Raw genomic sequence first — 22,506 nt, 5'->3', positions numbered from 1 at the left:
CTATGTGTGTGTGTGCTGCGTCTATGTGTGTGTGTGTGTGTGCGTGCGGAGGTCTGCGGAGGGATGCGCAGCGTGTGCGGGTGGTGGTGGTGGAGCGAACGTGTACTGGCTGTGGCTGGCTGGCTGTGGCTGGTGCGTCGATGTTGGGTGGTGGTGGCGGTGGTGGTATTGCGGGGGAGAGGCGTGCGTGGAGAAGGAGGGCTGTCTGGTGTTCAATGTTGCAGGTGGAGCGTCGACGTGCGGGACGGACGTGTTCCTGCATCCCGGCTCCCGGCTGGCTGATGACGAACGACGACGCCGTGCCTGTGTGTCTGTGCCGGGGTCTGTGCCGGTGTCTGTGCCGGGGTCTGTGCTGGGATCTGTGCTGGTGCCCGTGGCTGTGGTCTACGACAGATCCCCCGAGACTCGTCCCATGCTGTCCCTGCGCCCACCCTCGGCCCCCTCGACAGCAGCGCGATGGGCATTGCGCCCTCTGCCCCAGTCACCGCCACCGCCACTGCTACACACTCGCACTTGCACTCGCACTCGCACTCGCACTCGCACTCGCAGTCACGCCCTCGCCCTCACACACCCCGCCCGTCCCGTCACCCTCTCGCGTAGCTCTTCTACTTCTTCGACTTCTTCGACTTCTTCGACTTCTTCGACTTCTTCGACTTCTTCGACTTCTTCGACTTCTCCGACTTCTCCCACCACCACCGTCTTCTCCGGCATCCAGCCCACCGGCGTCCCCCACCTCGGCAACTACCTGGGCGCCCTCCGCCAGTGGGTGCGCCTGCAGCGCGACGCCGCCCCCGCTTCGACCCTCCTCTTCTCCATCGTCGACCTGCACGCAATCACCGCCAGGCAGGACCCGCGCGCCCTCCACCAATGGCGCCGCGAAATGCTCGCCAGCCTGCTCGCCGTCGGCCTCGACCCGGCCCGCTGCATTCTCTTCGCCCAGAGCCGCGTCAAGCAGCACGCTGAGCTCATGTGGATCCTCAGCTGCGGCGCCTCCATGGGCTACCTGGGCCGCATGACCCAGTGGAAGAGCAAGCTGCACCTGCCCGCCGACGCCTCGCCCCTCGCCGCCTCCCGCGACCAGCTCAAGCTCGGCCTCTTCTCCTACCCCGTCCTGCAGGCCGCCGACATCCTGCTCTACAACACCACCCACGTCCCCGTCGGCGAAGACCAGGCCCAGCACCTCGAGCTCACCCGCGACCTGGCCACCGGCTTCAACCACCTCTACGGGCCCCTCCTCACTGTCCCCGAGACCCTGCTGAGCCCCGCCAAGCGTGTCATGAGCCTGGCCGACCCCACCAAGAAGATGAGCAAGAGCGACCCCAAGCCCAAGAGCCGCATTCTCCTCACCGACTCGCGCCACACCATCCACCACAAGCTCAAGGCCGCCCTCACCGACTCCATCGACGGCCTGACCTACGACCGCCACGCGCGCCCGGGCGTCTCCAACCTCGTCGACCTCATCTATCACTTTGACCCAGCCGGCGCTGCTTCCCCGGAAGAGCTGGCCCACGACCTGCGCGGCCTGAGCATGCGCGCCTTGAAAGAGAAAGCCGCAGACACTGTAGACGAGAGCATCCGCCCCATCAGGGAGCGCTACCAAGAGCTCATGGCCGGCGACCAGAAGGAGCTCGTTGCCCACGCAGAGCAGGGCGCTCGGAAAGCAGAAGCTATCGCAGAGTCCACCATGCAAAGAATACGGAATGCCATGGGTATAGGCTGGTGAGCGCATGAAATAACCTTTCTTGTATAACTACTGTATCACACGTATAGATAGGTGTGTCTTTGCCTTTGCGTTTGACTTCCCAATGCATTCACCCTTGCCGTCGAGCTCCGCCGGCTACCGACAAACAGACATCTCGCTTCTACAAGCTGTCGTGAGAGTAGCCCGTGTTGAACCTCACTTGACTCCCTACCTCGCCAAGCTTTCTGCAAATCCTCCCCCCCCTTCCCAGCAGGGCCCCACGGCTCTCCAAACACGCGTCCAGGATGAAACACAGCCGTGCCCGCAGCGGCAAGGATAACAAACGGCCCCTCCAAGACCATGAGGCTGGTCTCGTCGTTGCCAAGATGGCCGCTGAACCCTTCCCACAGCTCCGCAACACGGTACAGGCAGCGAACGAAGACAAGGGCTGTGGCCATGAACAAGGCTAGCCAGGTCAGCGAGAAACAAGCGTAGAGATGGCAAGACTCACTCCACTGAAAGTACCGGAAACTCTGGGTCGCTCGCAGCGCCTCGTAAAGAGCTGGCTGAATCCACTTGAGCCCTCCAGCCAGCCGGGCTTGCCTAATGCGCAGAACAAAGTCCAGCCACAGCGCCATGAACAGCGCCATGGTGATGACCTGACTGATCAGGCCCGCGATCATGATACGTACACCTTGATCGGACCCCTGCTTCTCCTTGGCCGTAGCAGCCAGACCCCCTCCACTTGCCTGCAGCACAAGCGCGAGAACCGTTGCAAACAACGACAAAAGCGTACGTGTACATGTTGGGCTTGAGTCGCGGGGTTTCCTCGCCAACGGCCACAATCACCAGGCAAAGGCAGAAAGGTAGATACCTGCCGTGACAAGGGCGGGGGCGATGGTGAGTGGTATCATATTGCTGTCATGTGTTAGCGAACCGTTCAAGGTAGGAAATGCGATGCAAACACGTACACAAGGAAGTTGTTCATGAGGAATGGGTTCACGTTCATCATAACACGGCCGACGTAGCCTATCATCTCCCCGAGGATACCAACAGACATGGTGGCCGTGTACTTCCACATCTTGCTGCGTGCGCCCAATCAGGCCTGACCGATCAAAGGCAGGACGAAGCACACCAGTTCAATGACGTTACTAGTCATGTTGGGCCGATAGGCAATGGTCTGCCATGCCTCAGGGCATGTGCCGACCTGGCAATACTTTCTCGACATGGTTATTTCCATGGGATCTGTTGTGTTGACCTTAATGCTGTCTGGGTCGATCCCATTACGGTCGAGCGCTCTGGTGAGCAGAGACAAGGCCATAGAAGACACTCTTGACGTATCGAAGGTTCCGCCCGCAGACGAGTAAGTAGGCTAGATGCAGGAAGCCTTTGAAGCAGGTGTATCAGACGTTTGACAAAGGGAACTTATCGATACTCAAAGTGATACTCACAATGCTCCCAGTGAAGGAGGCACACCCTCTTATCCACGTTGTTGGAACCTTCCCCTGTCCCGCCTTAGCAAGACCTGGTTGACTGCAGCTGTCACAGATGCAAGGTACGCACCGCGTGAGCAGGTTGCGTTGAACATCCTCACCACGTTTCGCTGCGCTGGATGCACAAACGGTCGGAGAGTGACTCTGCTCTACCGATCTGGAGCTCTCAAGTTGGATGATGCAGCAACATTGAGGCGTGGATACGCCTTCTGCTGTCCGTACGGTCCGAGTTGCAGCTCGTACGGTACTGTCTGACGGCTTGTGTGATTAGTCGATGTCGCTTGATCGACCTCTACAGCACAGCCCCTCGCCCAAGGTACAGGATGACTGCAACTTAACTTTTGTGAGACACCCTTCGAGGAGATAACCATGTTTTAATGACAGAACTCGGCGTACTTTCGGATTTGATTTCTCCAAAACTCGATTCAACGGTACAAGCGTGTACCATACATATCACCCACTGGCTATACAACGCTAGAGGTCTAGGGGTATAGAAAAACGCCGCAAAGAGCAGAAAAACAGACGCAAAGCGAGCTAGATGAGCACAGGAAAAAAACGTGAACGGCTGAGCCAATAGAGCTTTTCATCAAACCCCGCTGACCTCCTTTTTCAACGTTCGTTCAGCCCAAGCACAACAAATTCTTTCCTAGCGCAACCGTACTGCTGCTCGGGCTCAGCATGTCATCCCACCAGCCGTCTCTCACCTGGCAGTTGGGATCCTGCTGTGCAAGCCAAATCCGCACACCACTCACGCGCCTCAACACCGCCGGCAACGTGTTCTTGTCACCCTCACGAATCGGTACCACGCGTTGGTAGAGACGGTCACGCTTATCTGAGTTGACAGTGACGGCGGCTACGAAAAGCGGCCAGACAGGATAAATGGCCGTGTAAAGAGTACCTTGGACTGGTAGCGAGAGAATCAGAGTAGACAAAGCGTCGGACAAGTCGAGGACCGAGGGATGGAAACGGGTCATGCTGAAGGCTAATTAGCTGACGTTTGAAGGACTCAAAGCAAACCATCCTACCCGTATAGGCGGCAGCGCAGGTAGATCAGCGCCGCCAGACGGAACGCCTCTGCTGTAGCAAGCAAGACCTCTTGCTCCGGACCCGGAGACTCCGTAGTCCATTGCTTCAAGTTCTGGAGTTGTGCTTCTTGTAGCTGGGCGTACATCAGCATGCTGGTGTTGCTGACATCAATTGCCAACGATGTTATAGACGAGATGATAAACAGTAGCTGTGGCGATAGCCCGAGGATACCGCAGATCTTCTGAGCGTCTATTGGCGGTGTCCCTTCGTACCAGCTCTTCGTCTCAAATGAGTGAAACCGCGTGATTTGAAGTGTTTGCGAGGTCTGCGCCGTGCGAGCGAGGACAAGCTGCCCGCGAATGAACAGTGCAGGGTCTGAATGGTGATTGACAAAATCACTAGGGATGATGTCAAATACTTTTGCGTGACATGACCAGCATAGGAGCGAATCAGATGAGCTGTTGATGGCACCTTGATGCATGAGCAGCATACTGGTGGCCAATGCGCCGTCGTAGTTGTCGCCATTAGTTATTTGCGTTGTGAAAGCTTGGAGAGCTTGAGATGAGTAGTAAAATTCTGCCTGGTAGTACATTTTTTTCTGGGAGGGCAGATACTGGCCGATGTATGATGCAGACAAACTGAGCAGAGCGTATCTGGTGCTCAAGCATGTGTTTGCGACTTGAAGCAGAGATAAGTAACCGTTTGACTGGGTAGCAACAGTACGGCCGGGACATAGCCCATTAACGTAGAAGTCGATGAGCAGTCGTTCTATGTCGCCTGACCATGCAGTGGCCGAGGGGACATGTTTTACTAGGCTTACGTAGTCATTCTCCTGCGACGAAGCACTGTCTGAGGAGTGTACTGATGTTGAAGCGAAAGGGCTACTCGATCTTGACCTCGAAGTTTCCCTCTCGATCATTGGTGAGTCGACTGTTTGAGTCAGTGGATGTTGTCATCTGGACTGACGCACAGGACTACCTTTCATTCCTGTCAAGTCTGACAACTCGCAAAGAAAATCCTGACATGCGTCTGCCTTCAACCGCTGAATATGCTGCAGTCTCTGGAGGACCAAGGTAACCGCGGCGGTGTCTTGGATGAGGGATAAGTAAGGCTGTAGTTGCTGGAGGGTGTTCTTGAACTTCTCAAATTGCTTGCTGTTGAGCTCGCCTAGCCGCCAATACAGCTGTCCCAAGACCTCAAGCAAGACAACGCCTGGACCTTCTGTGATCATCCATTGCCGAATAACCAGAAGGTTGCGCCTACTGTTCCTCTGATTACCCTCGGTGGGTAGGTCAACGACTCTACCAATCAAACGATCAATGTGAGTGCAATCGAGGAAGGAAAAGTCAGGCGACATGGAAAGATGTTGGAGCGCATCGTTGGCTGCCTCAAGAGCTTTGGTGAGTCTCCTGTCCGCATCCATCCTGTCAAAAGTCGAAGCTGATGGCTTGGAAAAGATGTCCGCTATGGTGCCTAGTTCTGAGTCCGGCGCTCTGTCAAGTTGTTCAGCGCACTGGTACTATTGCAAAGCGTGAGGCGTGAATATGCATACAAATACCGGACTTGTGCACTCGGTGTCGAGTCCGTCGGTAGTCTACACAGGTGGCCCATCTACAGAGAATCGTGAAACCGGGAGACTGACAATATCCCCGTGTAAGACCAGAAATAGTAACGGCTTTTGTTGGTCAGTCCTGATAGCTCACTATAGAGATTTGTTGCAAGGCTTGAATTGGCCTGTAACGTAATGTGCGAAGACACAGGCTGCGCAACTCTGGTGAGCTTCGGTACTGGCTTGAGCAGTGTGCGCATAAGGCCGATGGTCTTCGATAAACAGTCGAAATCTCGTAAGGCTCTCTAGACACACTTCTCGTAAGCAACAAGCACCTGACCTGAATTGGAAATGCAGTTGTTAGGCTACAGGTGGCATCATTAGTTCCCCACGACGGGCAGCCAGATAGGCTGGACATCCTTGGAGCATCGATACTTGACATCGGTACGGTGGTACTATTTACAACAGCAAGACTGTCGAATGCACACCTCGGAGACTGTGATGCGAGTGATGAGGAAGCAGGGTTATTGCTGCGGTCGCAGGTAAGGGTCAGCTTTGGAGCTAGCCAATCAAGAGACAACGCCAAGCTAGCTTCGGGTCATCAGTGAACGCCTCGCGGAATTCAAATAAACATTCAGTCAGCTCATCCCGGTCTCGGTGCGAGAGCATTGTAACAGTCCCAAAACATGCCCGAAGTCCGACACTTTTACTTTCACTGAATGTCCGTCTCGCGCTATTGAAGCAGCTAATCGAGCGAGCTGGCTAAGGTATGCGTGAAAGGCTGCTGTACAGATTTTGATGTTTCCAACAACAGCCTGGTACCGACAATACAAGCTCGTCTAGACTTACGCGTGCAATCGTGTTCGTTTCTGAGAGAAGCTGCCTCTTGAGTCTCGCTTGTAGGGCGCAATGACATAAACCTAACCGGATGGCAACTGATCTACAAGCATTGAAGCTGCTACACAGCTATAGGCAGTATCGTAATGGTGCGACTGAAAGCGTAGATAATGTGGGGTCGTGTGATGTATGAACTTGGGTATCGTTTGAAGTGAATCTTCGTGCCTCGATCATTCTTAGTCTTTTCTCCATCCAACGAAGACCTCGTCAGTTCTGAACCGCTGTGTACAGGTGGTGTCTTCCAGTGCCGTGACAGTCCCCGTCGAGTACTCCAGCAACCCTGCGTGGGCAATCATGATTCCGTTGTCAATGCAAAACCGTTCGTCTGTAGCAAAGACACTGCCTCCTCGATCTCGTGCCATCATGCCCATCATCTGTTGTAGCCGCTCGTTCGATCCAACTCCCCCTACCACCAGAACCTGTTGTGACCCAACATGGGCCATAGCACGCTCTGTGATCTCTACCAACATGGCGTATATGGTCTCTTGCAGCGAAAAGCACATGTCTTCCCTCGTGACCAGCTCTCCATCCTCCGTCTTGAGCCTCTTCTCATCTGGCAGCGTCGGATCCAAGCCCCGTGCCAGAAGATCGGCAGCGGCCAATATTCCTGAGAAACTTGCATCCATGCCCTTCACACCATACGGGAGATCCACAAGATTCTTGCCCTTCTTCGCCAGCTGCTCAACGTTGTACCCCGGAAATGGATTGTTCGGTATCATGAGCGTGCGCGCGAAGCGGTCTATGCAATTGCCTATCGCGATATCAAGGGTTTCGCCGAATATTCGATATCGCTGCGCAGAATAGGCAATGACTTGGGTATTGCCGCCAGAGACGTACAGGACGACAGGGTTATTGGCGCGAGTTATTGAACGGCCCATCTCGATATCTAGCGTCTGGTTAGATGTGATTGAGGTGTGTGCAAGACCAGGGCTTACTAACGGCCAACACAGTGATTCACTCCCACCATAGGCTTATTCCAGAGCAGACTGATCGTCCGCGCGGCGAGCGCAACGCTCTGAAGTGGCGCGCCCATGCCTGGTCCCTTGGTGTAGCAAATACAGTCAATGTCTGCAATCTTGATGCCAGCTTGCTGAACTGCCTGTTTGATCAGCCGTACGACCCATGCTCGGTGGTGTAGTGCGGTGTCTTTGGGGAGGAAGCCTTCGCCTGGCGGGGAAATGTATGTGTGTCGTAAGTTCGAGAGGATAACCGGTGGTTTATTCGGCCCTGGATGGGATATAACTCCAATGCCGATCTTATTAGCACTTCCCTCTAACCCTATGGCAATCATGGTGGATGTATTGGGATTTCAGGTCTTCAGACGCGTGCAACGTAGAACGTACACAGCATGGTGGGGTGAAAGGGCAACGGTTGCCAAGACTAAATCCGGCATCGATATCGATAAACTCTATACATTCATAGGGCTGAATGTAAGGCTGGTTCCCGTTGAATTCTCTGGACGCATGACAGGGTAGATCATAGAAACAATCCCCAATCATTCAATCCTGTTAATTCGATGCGAAGCCTTGAGATTGAGCTTGATGGTGTCTACAAAAGGATGACCCTTGTTTACAAGCGTCCTTTGAAAGCCGCCGAGGTCTGAGCTTGGTCACACAGACTTCGAGTTGACACAGCTGCCACTTCTCCTATCCATAATAATAAAGCGTATGGAGTCTTTTCTTCGCACACCCCAGTGCAGCGTTGAAGAAACTGTTCGCCCAGGACATGCTTCGCCCGGCAACGTAGTGTGGACCTTCCAGCCGCACCAATGAGAAGCAAGCTCGGCTCGCCCTGCGTTGACGGCCGCCGCTAGCAATCCGTCACATTTCCAACTTCCACTTCTTCAACACGACGCTCATCCGCCCTCTTGGACATGGCAGACTTTGACGGCATCGGTCGGGCATTTTTGACATGGCTTCAACAGTCTGGCGCTGAGCTCAGTCCCAAGATCAAGCTGGATGACCTTCGACACGCGCAAGCCGGGAGAGGCGTTGGTAAGTGACCGCTCTCTGATACGGTGAGGACGACAGAGTTGATGTGGATCTGGTGTACTCACAGAACATCTCTTGACAAATGTCTGGACATTGCACCGCTGACAAGCATCAGTTGCTACACAAGATATCGCCGAGCACGAGCTCCTCTTCCGCATTCCCCGCTCGGCAATTCTCAGCGTTGAGAACTCGATCCTGTCCTCAGAGATTCCCAACGCCACCTTCGATACCCTTGGCCCATGGCTCTCTCTCATTCTCGTTATGCTTTACGAGTACTTCAATGGCGACGTCTCCAACTGGGCTGCATATTTTGCTGTCCTGCCCTCTGAATTTGACACCCTTATGTACTGGACCGAAGACGAGCTCGCTGAACTGCAGGCCAGCGCTGTTCGAGACAAGGTCGGGAAGGAGAGCGCGAACAGAATGTTCCTTGACCAGTTGATCCCAGTGATCAAAGAGTTTGCGTCACTCTTCTTTGCAGACGATGAGCGTGCGCCACAACGGGCAGAAGAGATGCGCGATGAGCGCAACCTTACTTTGATGCACCGTATGGGCTCGCTGATCATGGCCTACGCCTTTGATGTCGAGCCCTCAGTCTCACGCAAAGATATTGACGAAGAGGGATATGTGTCTGAAGACGAAGATGAAGCCCTTCCAAAGGGCATGGTCCCCTTGGCAGACATGCTGAACGCTGAAGCTGACCGTAATAACGCTCGCCTATTCTATGAGGCAAACTCTCTGGACATGAAGGCCTTCAAGCCAATCCGCGCCGGTGAAGAAATTTACAACGACTATGGGCCTCTTCCACGATCGGATCTGCTTCGACGCTATGGCTACATCACCGAAAATTACGCTCAATACGACGTTGTGGAGATTTCCATGGATCTTGTCACCGACCTTGCGACAGCGGCCGGCATCTACTCCGAGGCAAGAATTGACTACCTTGATGAGCAAGGCGTTATTGACACTGGCTATGATCTCACTTCCAGCAACCCTTTCGCGTTGCAAGAGTGCTTATCTCCTGGACTGGTCGTCCTTGCTGAGACCCTCCTGCTTCCAGGCGAAGAATTCGACCGTATGAAGAAGAAGGGAAAGCTACTCAAACCAGATAAGATGACGAGCAACGGCGCTGGATTCTTACGTAGACTGATTCAGGCGCGACTCGCACAGTACGTAACAAGTTTTGACGACGATGTCCGCAATCATACCGAGGTACCGAGTGTTGGTGGGCATGGCTCCAAAGAGCGCCGCTTTGCTATGGCTAGAGCGGTGCGAATCGGGGAAAAAAGACTGCTAATGCAGGTGGAGGAAGCGCTGACTGAAAAACTTGCTGGAGGCGCATCTAAAAGACCACGAGAGGTAGATGAAGAAGGGGATGTGGAGATGGGAGGTACTGGGAAAAGGCAAAGAGCATAAACATGGCATCTTTTTGTCAGTGGAACTTTGCCGCCTTGGCAAACACGTCCAATCTCATCGACCATCGCAATGGCGTCAGCAACAGAAGGTAGCGAGTTGGCAAGTATTCTTTTTTTTTTTTCGTTTTCCGGGTGGCTAAGACTTTGTGCAGCCTGGCATTGCAGGTATTATACATGTTCTAGAACGACCAGGACAGACCGCTGATGACTATACAGACACAACCACCGGTCTTACCAACTGCATATCCTCGATCGCCGCGTATTGTACATATATCTGGTAGATCCACTCTTTCCACTGGATCTTCTCGCGAATAAGAATCAAAGGGTATAATCGCCACAAACAACACATATCGTCGTCAAGAAGTTGATGAAAGAGAAGGGCTACGGTGCTGCGCTTGGACCGGGCGCTGCTGTCGGTGGCATCAGGTGACCAGATGCAGATCGATTATTGTTCTCAATGGATTTCCGGGCCGCGCCTGCTGCCTGTTGGGCCTGCTGCTTCTCACCTTGTCGCTCGATCATGATACGATACCGGATGTGCAGATTGTCTGTCCAGTCGACAGGATACGTCTGTTCATCCTCACTACTGTCTCCGGAGTACTTCCAGCGGTCCGCGATACGCTCGTCTAGCTGGCTGCTTTCGAGCCTTTGGCGCTTGACACCGCGCCTGTCGATCAACACACGCCCACCTCGTCCTATTCTTCTCCGGTAACGAGACTGATCTTGGAATGGCACATCATCTGGCGGCGAACCAAAACGTATCCGTGCATTTCGGCGCAGAGTATCCGGCGGGTTCGCACGTACTACCGCCATGGAGTCAGCACCTTCGTCGTCAGAAACAGAAGCCGGAGGAGTGGGCAGCTGCGATTCAGTAAAGACCGTACGGAAATCTGATTTCGCAGCGGCCTGCTCCAACGGTGGTGTAATAGGTCGCCATGTCGCGTCAACCCAGCCGACATTCCATTTCTGGTGCTTGACAAGGTTGTCCTCAATAAAAGTGTCGATGGCTTCCGTCTTCTTCGCTTGCTGTTCCTCAAGGTATACAAGGTCGCTGTCCACAAGCCGCCCATCCGCACGGGTGACCTGCGGCTTCATGCCAGGTATGTTCTGGCGGACTCTCTCGAGATCCGGTCTTGGCTTGGGCTTAGGCGCAGGCTGGACTATGTCAGTAATGTTCTGAGGATCTTCCGCAATCTTTTGGCAACGCACCTTCTGGGTGATCAAGAGCTCTTCATCATCAGCCTTGATGCTCAGTCTTCTCTTGATCTCCTTGACAGCGTGCCGTTGCTCGAAGATCTGCTTATCATTCGCAAGCGAATCTCTGATCAGTGCCTCTCGCCGCTTTACTTGAGCCATTAGGAACCTAGCTTGTTCCAGCTCATTTCGCAACTTCTTCAATTTCTCGGTCACCTGTGCGTCTCGTCCTCGGGTCTTGCGGACCTGCCGTACTTCACGACGTCTGAAGCAGACATATGGATCTGCCTCATCAGTATCGAGATTTGTCTCGAACTTCAACGATGGTAGCAAGGGTCGATTGCCCTTCAGCAATCTTTGATTCTTCCAATGCGAGTAGATGTCTTTGGCAAATCTCCGCGCCGCCTCACCGATCGTCTCGTCGAATTCGGATTCCAGGTCTTCGTAAGGGAGTACAGGAGCATCACCAACGGCAGAGAATGGCTGTTTTGTCTGAGCAATTTCTTCAAAGAAGTTCATGACCTCCTCGAACTCATCCTCGGAACAATGTGAACCCTTGGTCTTCTTCTGGTTGTACGCTTTGAGAAATGCAGCATCATCACTGGTCATGCAGTACGGGCATCCCGAGGTATCCTCTACGGTGGAAGAGAACCGGATGTACGTGGCAGGCTGTGTAAAGTGTTTAGGGTACAACTCATCGTACTGCAGATGGCTTGCAATTGCTTCTGGTGTCGGGATGTACAGTTGAGCAATCTTACCGCCGGTAGCACCTTGGGCCGCTGCCTGCGCTGCAGAGATGACAGCTTGCAAATGATGTTCCTAGTAATGCGGTCAGCAATTGCGCATGGTGCAACGGAGGTAGGTTTTTGCAATATCTTGTGGCGCTGATATTGTACAGGATGAGTGCGTCGAATCGCATTGCAGCGACTGCACAATGAGAGTGAATGCCCAAAGCGGCTAGCGGCAGGACTCACAATTTCCTCTCCTTTCTCAACACCAGTCTCGACTCTGGGAATATGTCGCGACGCTTCGTCATCGTCGAGCTTTTCGACCTCATGCTCGCGCAACACAGGTATGTTTTGCTTCGTAGACAATTTGCGCTGGCGGAAACGCTGGCCAGTAACGCGTTGCGTCATATTGCTTCAGCCCTGCGTCTGGCACCTCAAGGTGAGCACGTGACCAGAGCAGATTCTGCTAGGTAGCCCTTTTGGCCAGGTGGCCTCTCGGCCTGCGCAGCGCTGTTTTGCGACAAGAATGCGTCGCAGTAATGTCAATATGGGTATCAAATTACTCGTAGAGCCCAGCACACCCGATACCGAGATGCATGTGATGGACTTTGATGGTTGTGGTTGCGTTTCGGCGTTGCAAAGTGCTGATGGGGTCGATGATTGTTGAGGTTGCGAGCCTGCGCGCACAACAAGGGGCAGCCTTTCCGTGCGAACCCTGGAAGGCGCGGGCCAATCACATTGCGCGGGCTGCCGCATTCAGAATGTAACAGTGATACTATTTTCTTCTAGGCCGTGTGCATTGCAACGGAATTTCACTGTCTACATGAGCTTCAAAAACTCTGGCCGTCACTGTGTCGTCTGCGTCCGGCTGCTCTCTCCGCAGTCCGCTACCTGACTTTCACTGTGTTGGATCCATGGTAGAAGCAGTGACGAAAGAAGCAGCCGCTAGCTCGAGATAGGCCTTAGCGCAATGCAATGATCTTCATCTGGAGAGGACGCGTTTGCGGCCAGAAAGTAACACCATCTGTTCCAACTCAAGCCCTCTCTATTGCGCGCTCGTTCTACGTGCGGCCGGGGCATAAGACCATCTTCTTTGGCTGTGCTTCATCATGCATCGACTCAATCAGCGATCGGATATCACAGTTCCTTGACACGGTGTGCAGCAACCGCGCCTCCATCTACGTAATAATGATAGACGACCAAGGCAGCTGGTAGCTACAAGAAGAATGGCTTACTAGCAGGCAGTATTTTACTACACTCGTGAGACGTTTCGAATACAGAAAGCTTTAACAAAAGGGGGTTTATGGGGGGGGGGGGGGGTTCAACCCCCATAAAGAAGGCTGGGAAGATGTTGAATACCCATCGACGCACTTCTGCTGAACGCGACACAGACGATATTTGCAAAAAGCTAGGTGACTCCCCCGGAAGGATCGAACTTCCAATCTCCCTATCTGCCGTCAAGCGGTAACAGTCCGGACGCGGTGAGCATTGCGCCACGGGAGACTTGCAGACACTTCCGCTACTTTGATGATTAAGCAAATCAACATCCGGCATACACAGTCAACCGATGGGTCGTTGGTAGGCAGCGCAGTAAGAATTGAAATCCTGCGATTGAGCATTGCAACGTGTGTGGTACTTGCGCCTTCCATTCTGCTCAAGTAGCGCTCGAGCACAACGTCCAGGCATCTTGCGTACTATAAGAGCTCATACCACGAATCGTGCGTACAAGTGAGGCCTTTCGCTCGTCCGTGGGCACGCCGTTCCAGGCGAAGAAAAGGTAGGCAAGTTGAGAATCGAAGAAGCTCCAGAGGGAAGCCAAAAGAAATGCATGTTCGATGGAGCGTAAGGCATCAGGCCATGGCAACGACTAATGCTCGTCTACGACTACGTCACTCCACGCTGGCGATCGTAGACGACTTTACGACACGCATTGGCAACAGAAATGCTCGAGAGATTGACTGGCGCTGAAGTATTGATTGCAGGCTCGGAGAGTATAAGAGGGGTGGGTAAGTGAACTACTTCATCCGTGGACCCAATTACGGAAGGCTTGTTCAGCCTCTTCGAAGAGTTAGGGTTTATTTCCAGAAAAATGCCGGGAGTGTACAGATAAATGCCGGAAACCCACTTGCAACCAGGTCGGAAAAGATAGCACAGCAACAACTTACATCGTAAACGAGCGCGAAAGAGCTCTCAGAACCTATGATAAGTCATTGACATATAGTCATGTTCGTTCTTGTACCTAGGTTGAAACCCACTACAATACTTGAAGATAAGATGATTACCTCTCTTACCGATGCTCACTGTGCTCTTCCGGTCTAAATCCTCCATCGCGGGGCTGAGGCTCATTCCGAGGCTCCCAGTCGTATGTAGTGTTGGCATCCATCTCTTGTGCTCCAATTGGGGGATCAGTCTTTCCACTTGCTATCTCGTGTACTACTCCATCTCCTGGCGCTGTGTAGCCCGCCTTGGCAGCTGTAGGTGATGCTTCCGGCAACTGCGGCGTCCACGAGGCGTCCAACTCAGAGATTTCCTCTTCTTTTTGATAGCCGCCATTTGCTTTGGTCTTAGCTTTGCGCTTTAGTATATAAAGAACTGCGAGAGCTATGAGAAGGAATCCTCCAACGCCAATACCAACGCCCAGACCTATCGCCAGCGAACGATGATGATTATTCACCAGCATTGGTTCGCTGCTTGGCGTTGCATTGGCAGAAGTGGGGGCTGTGGTTGTAGATGATACTGTCGAGAAGTCATAAGACGGAGAGATGGTAGCGATGACATCGGCAGCATCAAGGGTGAAGATGTTGGCCGAGTTGCTGCAACAATCTCCAGACCCTCCACAGCAGTAAGAATTATCGCCACATTTCTTAACGCCTTGCCCACGGTCATTACTATAGCCCGCTGTGCCTGAGTCAGTGCAAAGCCTCAGAAGTGATATTTGCGCCACTCACAGCCTGTGCAGATTTGGGGACATGATGAAGAGTTGAAGGATGCATCTGTACAGCCACTGCGATAGAATTCGTATCCGTACGTTCGTCGAGTATCCGGACCAACTTGACAGAGACCATTGCCTAAACAAACAAATGTTGGTCCACAGCACACAGACACTTCCGCGTTTGCGTCGCAGGCTCCGCCATTGTTTTTTTCACCGTTCGGATAATAACATGTCGAGTCTGCGGCAGCGGAGCTAGAGGCGACGCTTACGACAAGTGCCAGGCTCAAAGATTGGTGCAGTAGCATTTCGAGGGTTGTACAGGTAGATGATAACGTAGGAAGAGTCGAAAGCGTGGTTTGAACGATCGCGAAAGTGTCGAATGAGCGGCAGGGGTCAGATGAGAAGTACACTTATGTTACCGCACCATGGCTCGCCGAGCCGTAGCGGCCGATGTGGTTAGACCAGGGCCAATATTGGCTGCTTCTACCAATGAAACATTTATCCCATAAATCGATCCCTGTAGGACTGGTGCCCGGATAGGACATGTGCCAGTAATCTCAATCTTGTGGACCTTGTGCCTTGCCGGCCCGCTGCGAGTCGGCCTTATTCTCGCAGATTGAAAGTGGACCGAGAATGGAGCGAGACCGTTGCCGATCGCGGGGCTCTGGCTCATGTGCTGATTCACATGTTCACAAACCAGCGAACAACATTGCTTGTTGGAATTTGATCCGGCGTTGACCAAAGCATAAACATGGTCGAAGACGTGACAGAGGCCATTGTCGTGACGGGGCCATTATTGAGAAGGGTCTGACACAGTTTTTCTTAGGCTGCGCTCCAAGCGCATGCAACCGGGAGAGAGGATAAACAACACAGCCACTAAGGGATTCCTGAGCATTGGGATGCTGTCCAAAAGGCAAACCAAGGCGCAGGCTGGGTGACTTGGGATCTGCACGGCTCCTTTGGACACGCTTCCTAGCGGACTTGGCAATGAACAAGCAATCCCGACATCCGGTAGAATCCTCCACACCATGCACGCCTTCTTTGTCATCTATCGCTGTGCTTACTGTACTGGTTCACCCAGTTCCTGTCGCCACGCTCCAAGCAGTCTGTTGCTCACTGTAGTGAGAACTGTACCAAATGATCGTCATCGCAATTACTCCCACTACGACCTATTCCCGACAAGTAGCAGGAACTAGCAGGAAAATTGGGCGCCTTAACTGACCATGATGTGGTGCAACCGTGGACGTGCTTCTTAAGAGCAGCGCGTGCCCTCGTTGCGGTGACACCCCAGCTCGAAATCCTGTCTTCGGTCCCAATGGCGTTTTCACTCCTGTTTAGCACAGCGTTGCTATCCGTCTTGTCTGGCATCAGCTGCGCAATAGCGGAAGATGTTAAATGTGGATGCGGCAGTTCTCTGCCCCAAGGTGTCGAGCTGGACAAATCTGTAAATCTCACCATCAGCAGCGCGAGCGGGGTGTCTACACGCGCATACCGTCTTCACCTGCCCAGATCATACGACACAAACACGAAGGTTCCCCTTATCTTGTCGTTCCACGGCCGCGGCAAGGACGCAAAGTTTCAAGAAGAGCTCTCGCAATTCTCGAACGCGACGTACGAGTTCAAGGGTATTTCTGTGTATCCAGAAGGTATTCCAGTAGGCGTTTTCCCGCTCCTGACATCCTGAGGTCTTGCCACTGACCATCTCGCAGACACCTTCAGGGACGCAACAATGGCAAGGCGACCCAGACTTCCCCTCGTCTATTGACGATGTTACCTTTACGTTGGAGCTTCTGGATCAACTGCAAGAGACCTACTGCATCGACCCATCGCAAATCTATGCCAGTGGGAAGTCTAACGGGGCTGGCTTTACAGGCGTGCTAGCCTGCGACGCAAAAGCAACAGAACGTATCGCTGCATTTGCACCGGTGTCCGGAGCCTTCTACCTGAATGCCGGCCAACAACTACCACCTTGCAATCCTAGCCGTCATCCTATCCCTATCATGGAGTTCCATGGCTTCAAAGATACTACGATCCCATATGCGGGCGGCAGCAATACGCGAGGGAATGCAAACTCAACTGACGTGGTGACATGGGTGGACGACTGGGCCAAGCGGGACGGATTCGAGATCGCTGCAAACAAGACGTCGCATTTGTGCAGCGGAAAGCAGCTGGTGACTAGATATAGTTGGGACGAGACTGTTGTTCACTACAACTACACGAACCTGTACCATGACTGGCCGAGTTCGTTCCCAAACGGCGACACTGAGAAGGCTTTAACATGCGAAGAGGCGGAAGCGACGAGCATCATTCTAGATTGGTTTAAGAACTGGACGTTGTGAACATCTCAAGAATTGCCATTCACCGAACTGCTGGTGGTGTCTGTCAGCGATGCGATCTTTAATTCATCCGATCTATGAGATTGAACCCGCTTCATTGGTCTTTTTACGTTTATCCGCAACTCCGTCAGACTGTCAGCTGAGTAGAGTGGCAAGAGTAAGACGAAGTACCTTTATTGAGTAACCCGGTAAAAGCCCCGCATTAGTGAGCCGAGGCACCCAACGTTGACGAACAAGAGAGGATCCACAATCATATACAGTTCGGGTTGCTGACACCTCAACTCACTCCTACTTGTGTTGTACCCTTGCGCTCCTGCTTATCTCTCCAGTCTTAAGTCTCGACCCATTGTGTGGCCATCCTCTCTTCCTTGCGTGCATCCACAGCAGACGACAGTATCATTCACAACACCTGATATTCTATTGCTCGAAATGGCCGACTTCGAAACCGCAATCCAGCAAGCTATTGACGCAGAAGAGATTCCCGGCTGCGTCCTTCTCGCTACAAATCGCGATGGTAATACACGTTCGACGTTATTAAAGCTGCTCGCTCACACATCTAGGCTCTTTCGAATACACGAAAACCTTCGGCAGCACGTCCATGAAGTCTGAGAACGCCAGACCCATCCAGCTCAATACTGTGATGTGGGTAGCATCCTGCACCAAGCTCATGACATCAATCTGCGCTCTGCAGCTCGTCGAGCGCGGCCAACTAACCCTCGATGCTCCGGTCTACACTCACATCCCAGAACTAAAGGACTTCAAGATTCTCAGAACATTCGATAACGAAGGAAAGCCAGTTGAAGTGCAGCACACCAAGCCGATTACCCTGCGCACGCTCTTGACGCACACGAGTGGCCTATCCTACGATGCAATGCACCCCAAGCTCCTCGCATGGCTCGCCTACCACTCACGAGAGCCAAGCGTAGGTGCAAAACTGCTGCAACGTTTCGATGCACCGCTCGTCTTCGAGCCAGGGGAGAGCTGGATGTATGGCTCTGGTATCGACTACGCCGGTTTGCTCATCGAGCGCGTGACCGGCCTCAGGCTTGAGGAGTATATGCGCCAGAATCTCTGGCAGCCACTCGGGATCAAAGACATGACATTCCAGCTCAAATCGCGCCCGGACATGAAAGAAAGGATGGCGGACATGAGTACGAGGGATGAGGAGTCAGGGAAGGTCAGGTACACGGACGCCAAAATGACTTATCGGGATGTGGACGGAGAGGAAGTGCAGGATTGCATGGGTGGACAGGGCGTTTTCACTAGTCCAGAGGAGTATATCAAGATCCTGCATGCTGTTTTGACGACGGACGAGGATGAGAAGCTGCTAAAGAAGGATACGCTCAGCGAGTTCTTCACACCACAGTTGAACGAGGGTGCTTCGGCGGCCATGAATGCAATGATGCAGGACGATATGGTGTGTCTAGCGGTATGATTCGTAGAGTTGTACTACCAGCGAGCGATGCAGATCAACAATGCGATGGGCGGAACTTCGAAGGATATGAAGAAGGACTGGGGCCTTGGAGGTCTTCTACTCCTTAAGGACCAGTCAGATGGCAAGACAGCCGGCACGATGATCTGGGGCGGTCTGCCAAACCTGATCTGGGTGAGCTTTATCGCGTGCCAGTACATCTGCTTCGTGACTGACATGACTTAGTGGGTCGACCGTAAGACCGGACTTTGCGGCCTGTACGCGGGACAAGTGGTCCCTACAGGCGATGCGAAATGTGCGGCTCTGGACCGTCGATTTGAAGCGGCTATGTACGAAAAGTACAACCACAGTAAGGATGTGAGTCCGCATCTCTAGTGAGGCGGTGTCTGTTTAACGGAGCCGAGGCCTAAGCGCGTTTCATCCAAGAATTGTCACAAAATTAATATGACCTTGCGGCAAATATACATCCAAACGAGCCACAACATCGCTGCAAGACCATGCTCCAACCTAGAACATACTAAACTATGTGCATGTACGTGTCTTTCACGATCACAATGAGATCACCATGCGTCTGGCACGTCCCACTCTTCCCGATCTGACTCTCCAGGACTAGAGTATGAATACACACTTGTTTACGTCAGTATTTACATTTGTAGACAGGGCCCACTTACGCTTCCATATTTCTGACACTGCCAGACGAACTTAGTGCCCAGAATAGACTCATTAACTGATCATTCTGTGTTTGCAGAATTGGATTTTCCGCATTTGTGTTGAGGTTACGGATTATCTCTGCCATAACCTGCACTTGAGTATGGGGATCGTCGAGTTCCACTTCTATCGGAGGCCCAACATGGGTAGTCCAAGGCCCGGGATCGAATCGTTGGACACTCGCGGCGAGTTCGCGATACTCCAAAACAGAAAGCTCCGTGGTGACCTTTAGACATAGTGCGGCTTCTAGTTGTGAAGGTCAGCACCTCGTGTGAGCTGTTGCAGAGGGATTATACCTTTGATCCAGCATTGAGATTCATGAGTGCTGATTATGCCGCAGCTCATACATGGTAGAGCTGCGCTCTGAGCATCGTACACCTGAGAAGGCGTCGGATTGGCGCGTAACAGAGAGTGAACACTGTCTTTGAAGTGTTTTGGGGTATCATCGTAATCTTGCACAATGTAATCATGTTCATCATCTTCTGTGGGATCAAACTCCTCCAAGACTTCAAGTCCCGTGGCTGGCGATAGAGATACATTGTCAGCACTGTTTGATGTTTGGTCGCCTGCTGGCCGCATGCTTTCTTGTAAACGTGAATTTAGCGACGAAGCTCCGCACAGATGTTTTGGTGCGAGCAACGTGTGCTTGGAGTTTGAAATGGCATGATGTATGTTGGATGCGGGCAAATCCGATAGCGCAGTGTCATGACAAGTGTTGATAGGCGCAAGCAAGGGCTGGAAGGACATAATAGGCCCATCATCAGCCTGCTGGGATGATGGTAGAGCGAAGGCGTCATGGGGAGTTGTATGTGTGAGGGTATTGGGTAGCGACAATGTCTGTGTTGCCATTCGAGACCCCAGTGGGCTCTGAGTTGGCACAGTCGATGGTTTTTGGGGCTCGAAGTGTGGTGAACCTGAAGGCAACGCCAGCTGGGTTAGTTCTTGACTTCCAGCAGATCGAATACTACCCATCGTTGTGACTTGAGCACGCGGTGAAGTAACGCGATGCGAGACAGAAGGAGGGAAAGACATGGCTGTGTAAGGTGTAGGTTGGGGATTGCTAGTATGCAGCAGATAGCTCGCATGTACTTCTTTCGACGGAGATCTGTCTACTGTGCGATGTGCGCTTGCAAATGCTGAGACTGATACAGATGTTTGATTCCGTAGGCGACCGGCAATTTCAACGGATGACGACGCTGGGTTACTCGAGGAAGTGTTCTGAGATCGTGATGAGAGTATCGTCTCCGGCACTACGTCTTTTTGAACCCCGTATCTCATGAGTCGATAATGAACGAGCCGATGATCAGTGTCCGTAGGGTACAATGGGACTTGGCCTCGAAAAGACAGTGATTTCCCCAATATCTTCCTCTCGTTGTAGATGGTCTCCAGATGCGCTCCTGCCGTACCGGTTGTTGGTTTGCTCTCTGGATCCAGCTCGCCTGACACCCAACGCAACGTGATGTCATCGTACCGTGTCCGTGCGCGCAACAACCAGAGTTGCGCAACGACTGAAAACCACCTTAACACTTAAAATTAGATAAGGCTATAGAGCCACCTATAACAGCTATTATTTTATAATTTTATAGTGTAGTACTAATTAATTACTTATAAAAAAGATGTACTATTTAAATTTAGCTAGTAACTTAATATTGTAGCTACGTAATGTGGTTTTAAGTAGAAGAGCTAGAGACAGCAATAGGGGACTACAACTACTAATATTATCTCTAAGACTATATTTTTAATGCTTTTTTAGCTAGGTTACTTATAAAGCTTTCTTTTTACCCTTTTAAGGTAATTATATAGCTTTTATAGTATTAAGCTCTTATTATTAATACTACTTTTTAGCCTTCTATTTAGCCTTCTAATTTACTGTATTAGCCTTCTTCTTCTTATGTACTACCTTAGCTGCCTCTTATGCTACACGCCTCTCCTCCTTCTTCTTCTCCTTAACTAGCTTCTTAGCAGCTGCTACTTCCTTACTAGTAGCTTTTCTAAGCCTCTCCTTCTTCTCCTTACGTTGTCTAACTTACTTACAGAAGCGTGCTTTATTAACCTTTCTAGGTAACTAGAACACTGCACTACTATAGTACTTCTGCTGTTACTATAAGTCTAAGGTTTTACTCTTCTTTTTATACTTCTTCTATGTCTTTAGAGTCTTTTTAAGGCTATCTATCTTATACTAGAGAAGTAAGGTTTTAACTAAGATATAGTAGATTAATTATCTTATCTTTTTAATATTACTCTTACTCTAGTTTTTAACTATACGCTATAACAACATCTCTATTTTAAGCTAATCCTTGTTACTATAAATAGACAATAAGGACCTATCTAAATCTAAGCTCTCTAGTGTTTTAATAAAGTAGTAGAGGATAATATTAGGATTAAGTAGATAGATACCTGTTACCTTAAAGGACTTAAGTATTAGCTTTTTAGTAAAGCTACACATCTACGCTGGCTAGAATAGGCAGAAGAAGTCTACTCTAGTAATAGGTGTGTTATTTTAAGCCTTATAGATATGTGTTATAACTACTTTTAAGTATACTATTAATAAAGGCTTAAACAGCACTATATTAAGTGGCTAGAGTGTTTAGGTTAAGTAAGGGGGAAGGATAGCTAGAAGGATCTTGTAGTTATTATAGTACTTAATAAAGTCTATTATTACGTAGGATCTATAGCTATCTAGTATTAAAAGCCTCTACTTTCTTTATGCTTTCTCCTTAGTATAGTAATTAAACACCTACTTAAGCTAGGTAAGGCCTATATCCCTATTTGTCTACTCTAAGAAAGATAATGTAACTATTATAGAGTGTTTTTCTAGCTTAATTTTAGCTACCTAGTCTAATTTAATACTAGCGTTAGCTAACTTATAGATAATGCCTAGTAGTAGTACTATTCTATTACTACGTACACACGCTATAAGCGTCTACTAAGCTTAGTTACTATCCTAGATAGATGCTTTAATCTCTTTCTTTATCTATTTACGCTTACTAAACATATGTTTTATCTTACCTATAATGCTATTTATAAAGCCCTTCTTATCTATATTATATATATAGTAACCCTTAATAGAGTAATTAGAGATTTTATACTGTAGTAGGTTAAAGTAGAGTGTATATTTATTATA

At 51.2% G+C, this 22,506-nt stretch overlaps 10 protein-coding genes across 10 annotated transcripts, besides 6 other annotated features; 5 read left to right on the top strand and 5 right to left on the bottom strand.

The window, feature by feature from the left end:
- Positions 1 to 79: 79 nt before the first annotated feature.
- Positions 80 to 167: a tandem repeat.
- Positions 168 to 412: 245 nt separating this feature from the next.
- Positions 413 to 1,723, top strand: EKO05_0002883 (Tryptophan--tRNA ligase; the record flags this gene model as incomplete). The annotated part of the gene is made up of 1 exon (XM_038945159.2): positions 413 to 1,723. One exon carries the CDS (start codon positions 413 to 415, stop codon positions 1,721 to 1,723), a length of 1,311 nt encoding a protein of 436 aa, XP_038801451.2.
- Positions 475 to 504: a tandem repeat.
- Positions 505 to 548: a tandem repeat.
- Positions 549 to 589: a tandem repeat.
- Positions 602 to 685: a tandem repeat.
- A 2,071-nt stretch (positions 1,724 to 3,794) lies between the features above and the next one.
- EKO05_0002882 (uncharacterized protein) lies at positions 3,795 to 5,811 on the bottom strand (the record flags this gene model as incomplete). The annotated part of the gene is made up of 4 exons (XM_038937846.1): positions 3,795 to 4,149; positions 4,200 to 5,130; positions 5,179 to 5,693; positions 5,753 to 5,811. 4 exons carry the CDS (start codon positions 5,809 to 5,811, stop codon positions 3,795 to 3,797), a joined length of 1,860 nt encoding a protein of 619 aa, XP_038801449.1.
- A 1,011-nt stretch (positions 5,812 to 6,822) lies between these two features.
- On the bottom strand, positions 6,823 to 7,937 carry EKO05_0002881 (N(6)-L-threonylcarbamoyladenine synthase; the record flags this gene model as incomplete). Its single annotated transcript, XM_038938150.1, has 2 exons — positions 6,823 to 7,532; positions 7,586 to 7,937. The coding sequence occupies 2 exons, from the start codon at positions 7,935 to 7,937 to the stop codon at positions 6,823 to 6,825; spliced, it is 1,062 nt and encodes a 353-aa protein (XP_038801448.1).
- A 582-nt stretch (positions 7,938 to 8,519) lies between these two features.
- EKO05_0002880 (Ribosomal lysine N-methyltransferase 4) lies at positions 8,520 to 10,053 on the top strand (the record flags this gene model as incomplete). The annotated part of the gene is made up of 2 exons (XM_038937786.1): positions 8,520 to 8,640; positions 8,753 to 10,053. The coding sequence occupies 2 exons, from the start codon at positions 8,520 to 8,522 to the stop codon at positions 10,051 to 10,053; spliced, it is 1,422 nt and encodes a 473-aa protein (XP_038801447.1).
- A 380-nt stretch (positions 10,054 to 10,433) lies between these two features.
- EKO05_0002879 (Enhancer of polycomb-like protein 1) lies at positions 10,434 to 12,382 on the bottom strand (the record flags this gene model as incomplete). Its single annotated transcript, XM_038938143.1, has 3 exons — positions 10,434 to 11,207; positions 11,262 to 12,065; positions 12,221 to 12,382. The coding sequence occupies 3 exons, from the start codon at positions 12,380 to 12,382 to the stop codon at positions 10,434 to 10,436; spliced, it is 1,740 nt and encodes a 579-aa protein (XP_038801446.1).
- A 1,879-nt stretch (positions 12,383 to 14,261) lies between these two features.
- EKO05_0002878 (uncharacterized protein) lies at positions 14,262 to 15,211 on the bottom strand (the record flags this gene model as incomplete). Its single annotated transcript, XM_038938117.1, has 2 exons — positions 14,262 to 14,872; positions 14,923 to 15,211. 2 exons carry the CDS (start codon positions 15,209 to 15,211, stop codon positions 14,262 to 14,264), a joined length of 900 nt encoding a protein of 299 aa, XP_038801445.1.
- Positions 15,212 to 16,221: 1,010 nt separating this feature from the next.
- EKO05_0002877 (uncharacterized protein) lies at positions 16,222 to 17,245 on the top strand (the record flags this gene model as incomplete). Its single annotated transcript, XM_038938039.1, has 2 exons — positions 16,222 to 16,560; positions 16,616 to 17,245. The coding sequence occupies 2 exons, from the start codon at positions 16,222 to 16,224 to the stop codon at positions 17,243 to 17,245; spliced, it is 969 nt and encodes a 322-aa protein (XP_038801444.1).
- Positions 17,246 to 17,671: 426 nt separating this feature from the next.
- On the top strand, positions 17,672 to 18,677 carry EKO05_0002876 (uncharacterized protein; the record flags this gene model as incomplete). The annotated part of the gene is made up of 2 exons (XM_038937813.2): positions 17,672 to 17,756; positions 17,803 to 18,677. The coding sequence occupies 2 exons, from the start codon at positions 17,672 to 17,674 to the stop codon at positions 18,675 to 18,677; spliced, it is 960 nt and encodes a 319-aa protein (XP_038801443.2).
- A 138-nt stretch (positions 18,678 to 18,815) lies between these two features.
- Positions 18,816 to 19,049, top strand: EKO05_0002875 (uncharacterized protein; the record flags this gene model as incomplete). Its single annotated transcript, XM_059636035.1, has 2 exons — positions 18,816 to 18,848; positions 18,900 to 19,049. The coding sequence occupies 2 exons, from the start codon at positions 18,816 to 18,818 to the stop codon at positions 19,047 to 19,049; spliced, it is 183 nt and encodes a 60-aa protein (XP_059492018.1).
- A 185-nt stretch (positions 19,050 to 19,234) lies between these two features.
- On the bottom strand, positions 19,235 to 20,660 carry EKO05_0002874 (uncharacterized protein; the record flags this gene model as incomplete). The annotated part of the gene is made up of 3 exons (XM_038937986.2): positions 19,235 to 19,301; positions 19,346 to 19,628; positions 19,679 to 20,660. 3 exons carry the CDS (start codon positions 20,658 to 20,660, stop codon positions 19,235 to 19,237), a joined length of 1,332 nt encoding a protein of 443 aa, XP_038801442.2.
- Positions 20,661 to 20,850: 190 nt separating this feature from the next.
- Positions 20,851 to 22,506: part of a mobile genetic element that runs on past the window's edge.

The sequence above is a fragment of the Ascochyta rabiei genome, chromosome 4 (assembly GCF_004011695.2).
Source record: "Ascochyta rabiei chromosome 4, complete sequence".
Lineage (NCBI taxonomy): Eukaryota > Fungi > Ascomycota > Dothideomycetes > Pleosporales > Didymellaceae > Ascochyta > Ascochyta rabiei.
This window is presented reverse-complemented; position numbering and strand designations above follow the sequence as displayed.